Here is a 4,283-nt window from a genome sequence, read left to right on the forward strand (position 1 = left end):
AGCACATCGATGAGAAACATTTTGTCATGGGGCAAAAGTTGATTTCATAATGAGTTCACGGTCAAAGAAAAAGAAGAATTAGAAGTTCACCTTATAACACCTAAACATATAGCGAGTCAAAAACAATTTTAATTTTCATAAAAGATCGATAAGTATTCAAGTTTAAGGTATTTAAAAAGAACAAAAATAAAAATTGAACGATAAAACATCTAAAATAAGAAAAACAAAATTTGTAGTACAAAAAACTTGAAATTTTGTTACTATTTAAATATGACATTACCTAATACCATACAACTAAGTATTTTAAAATTAAATACATGTATATTCATCATATCAACCTTTCGTCTGTTTAAAAGACATAAATACCCTTTCTCATTCAGATCATCAAAATACTTATCCAGTCGAGTGTAACAAACAAAACTTTCAATCACTTAGCCTTTACATGTACATTCACCATTAACAAAACAATGAAACCCCGAAGCATCCCTAACATGAATCTCCCTTTTAGTAACAACCGAAACATGCTTAAAAAAACTATGACAATCCCCACAAAGAAGAATATTCTTCATAACCCGAACCGGGGCCCCACGCCCCGTCATCAAAATCCCATAGGTAACCGCCAATTTTGCACTATGATAATATAGAAAATTCCTCTTTTGCCCCTCCTCCACTTCATGCAACACAAAACTCGTATCGGGCATATACCCAATTTTCAAACATTCCAAAACCAAGATATCTAACCCACTATAAATATCCTTAAATCGCGCATGCGATTTGTCTCTCGCGTAAAACTCATGAACCTTATTTTCCACAAAAATCCAACTTTTTCCGGGCCGTTTTTTAATACCCTTTTCTCTCATTTCTTCACGAATTGTTTCAGAACAATTAAATCTCCCGAAAGCAGAATATAAATTAGATATTAGTATGTAAGTAGATGGATCATTCGGTTTCTTTCCAAGAATCTCTTTTGCAGCCTTGTTTTCAATACTCGTGTTCATATGAGTTCTTGAGCTATCAAGCAAAGCCCTCCACACAAACGAATTCGGCTCGAAGGGCATTTTCGTAATTATCTCCTCGGCCTCTTTAACCAAACCCCAATGACCAAAAACACGAACGAGTGACGCGTAATGGGTTGAATCCGGTTCGATTTTGTAAACCGTTTTCATGGAGTTAAAGAATGTGTAACATGAATTTACCAAATTGGACATGGTGTGAGTGTAGGCTGAGATGATTAAAAGGGTAGTGATGGAATTTGGTTTGATGTTTTTCGTTTTCATATTTTTCCATATCTCCAATGCGTTGTCTCCTTGCTTGTGAAAAATATAACCCGAGATTAAACTATTCCATGAAACGATGTCGTGTTGTTTCATGAGATTGAAGACTTTAATCGCATTTGTCATGTTGTCGCATTTGGTGTACATTCCAATTAACGCGTTTCCTACTCCTGTATCTTGGATTAAACTTGATTTTATAGCAATTGAATGGATTTGTTCACCGATTCTATCAAACCCTAATGTTGCGCACACACCAAGAACTGTACTTGACACAATTTCATCGATGATTATTGTGTTTTCGGATTGGGATTTGACGAATAATGAAATTGCTTCGTATGGGTATCCGTTTCTTGCATAACCACAAATCATCGTTGTCCATATGATCGAAGAATTGTATTGGGTTAATGAGTCGATGAGAATTTGAAACATTTTTTCTGCATCGGACATTCTTTCACACTTCGTGAACATATCAAGCAATGCGGATTCGACATGATTGTTTGATTTAAACCCGGATTTTAGAACAAACGCGTGTATCTGTTCACTGGTGTTCTTGTCTGCGTGTAATCCACAGGCATTGATGACGCTAGTGAAGGTGAAATCGTCTAATTCCAAACCTTGTTTGATCATTTTGCAAAACATGTTCAATGCCTTTGAAGGAACCCCATTTTGGCAAAACCCTGATAAGAGGGAGTTGTAAGAGACACAATTCTTCTCAGGCATTTTGTCGAACAAGTCCTGTGCGATTTCAAGAAGTCCTGAGTTCATGTACGCAGATATCATTTGAGTCCAGGTGATTATGTCTTTAACAGGCATTCTATCGAACAGAACAATGGCGTCTTTTATGCTTCTGCACTTGGTGTAGAATCCAATTAGGCCATTGGTAACACTTAAGTTGTTTTCTAGTCCGAATTTTAGAGCATGAGCATGAAGTTCACGGCCTGCCATGATCGCATCGTTTTCCGTGCAGGCTGTTAGAAGGGTTGAAAGGGTAAAATGGTCGGTTGTAAGTTCATTCGATTGTGACAAATCATGAAACAATGCGAATGCTTTTTCATACATGGATTCCTTTACCAGAGTCGATATCACTGTGTTCCATGATGTAATGTCTCTCTGGAGCATTTCGTCAAACACCTGGAGCACATAGTTTAAACAACCACATTTACTATAGAACCCCATCAAAGTATTTGCAACATATGTATCTTGTAAAAACCCCATTTTGATAGCTAAACAATGAGCTTGAGAACCCAATTCAAGATCCAAAATCCGTGAACAAGCAGTCAATATAGCAACGAAACTATACTCATTAGGCTGAATACCAACCCTCCTCATTTCAGAGAAAAGCTTTATACCTTCAATTTCGCGATTTGACTTAACAAACCAAGAAACCATAGTGGTAAATGTCGCCACATCTGAATTTTTAACGCAATTGAACACCTTGTAAGCATGACTCGTGAGACCCAATTTGAAATAAGCCAGGATGAGTGCGTTAAACAAGTATGGGGTGTTCTCTTGAATCTTGAGAAGTGAAGCATGGACAGCCATGGCAAGTTCAATGTCGCCATGTTCAACCGATAGATTAAGCAAATTACAGTAGTGTTTAGAAGGATGAGGTTTGGGGGTTTTGGTGTGGTTAGAGAGAGAAAGAGGAGTTCTTACAGAAGAGATTGAGTTGTGTGGTTTTGGAAGGTGAAGGAGAGAGGATGAGTGAGAGGTTTGTGGTAAACATTGGGGGCGAGAGATTGAGGCCGTGGTGGTAGGGAGGCTAACGGCGGCCATTGACAAAGAAAGGCGCGCGAATCATGAGAATACCCCTACGGTGTTGTAAACTATATACAAGCTCCGTAGTAGATTGTTCTTCAAAAGTTTTGATAGATGGTTGAATACTTGAATTACTTGAATATCGAAGTAACTTTTTATTTGTTTAATTTATATAAAGGGGTGTTCACAAAAATATAATTATAAGTAAATGACCAATTTTTTTTTAGGATTCGGTTAAAAACATCCAATTTTAGCATATAAACACCTTAATTAATTTTTGAAAATCCAATTTTAGCATATAAACACCTTAATTAATTTTTGAAATATTTTTATTGGTTGAAATTTTATTGTTTTCCTAAAAAACTGATTATAAATGTTGATTATAGGTTAACTTTTTATAAAAATGATAATAAGATGTCTAACATCTCCAACCCACCCTCAAACTTCATTTCTTCTCCAATTATTCTCCAACTCTACCCTATTTTCACCTATATTTTTTGAGATATTAATAGTATTCTCCCATATTTGGGGGTATACCATTCATATCTCCAAAAATAGAATTGAATTTTGGTTGCCAATTTTAGTCTCTTTCATTTTTCTTTTATAAATTTCTATTTTATTTTATTTACTAATTATAATTTAAATGCAATATTTATTATACATTTCTAGTTTATTTTATCAACTAATTATAATTTAGATACAATATGATCGTAATATTGATATATTTATTATAAATATAATCTTATTTATTTAATAATTATTTATAATAAAGTAATAATTAATTTAAATCTATTATATATAAACATTTTATTTATGATAATATAATTTGAAACACTTTTGTAATGAAAAAATATAATATATATTTGTTAAAATTTAATTAGTAGATGGGTGTATTTGACAATATAAATAGAATATTCTAGGAATATACTTTTTTGGGTAAAAAATTGTCGCACCCCCAAACCAAAACGGCGGAAACGTTCGACGGCGGATGACTTCATATAGTATCGTAACAATTGAATACATAGTAAAGAAAGGAAAACAACCATCATATATATAATTTAAAAGTTACATTGTTGAATGATACTTGTTTCAAAACAAATTACAATATGATGACAAAATGAGTTTTGAACTGACGCCTTAGCATCACTTCTCCAAAAGTTGAAGTTTTACCTGTATTACTGAATCCCTGATAAATACAAGTAGATTTGAAAGAGTAGATCAACATTTAAACTGGTGAGTTCATAAGTATTT

The 4,283-nt window shown here is 33.9% G+C and overlaps 1 protein-coding gene across 2 annotated transcripts; it reads right to left on the minus strand.

Moving 5' to 3' along the window:
* Positions 1–348: 348 nt before the first annotated feature.
* EMB175 (Pentatricopeptide repeat (PPR) superfamily protein) lies at positions 349–3,134 on the minus strand. 2 transcript variants are annotated; one of them, XM_079024028.1, is made up of 2 exons: positions 2,624–2,979; positions 349–2,405 (listed from the first exon to the last, which is right to left on the minus strand). In XM_079024028.1, exons 1-2 carry the CDS (start codon positions 2,834–2,836, stop codon positions 432–434), a joined length of 2,187 nt encoding a protein of 728 aa, XP_078880154.1. In that variant the 5' UTR covers positions 2,837–2,979; the 3' UTR covers positions 349–431. The 2 variants fall into 2 exon arrangements, with proteins under 2 accessions (XP_078880154.1, XP_078880153.1); XM_079024027.1 differs by having other exon boundaries at positions 349–3,134.
* Positions 3,135–4,283: the final 1,149 nt, after the last annotated feature.

Source organism: Lactuca serriola, chromosome 2 (assembly GCF_051521515.1).
Source record: "Lactuca serriola cultivar US96UC23 chromosome 2, Lser_US96UC23_V15, whole genome shotgun sequence".
NCBI lineage: Eukaryota > Viridiplantae > Streptophyta > Magnoliopsida > Asterales > Asteraceae > Lactuca > Lactuca serriola.

Coding starts and splice junctions, on each gene's coding strand:
- EMB175 (XM_079024027.1), bottom strand. CDS start 3,050: ATGGCCGCCGTTAGCCTCCCTACCACCACGGCCTCAATCTCTCGCCCC.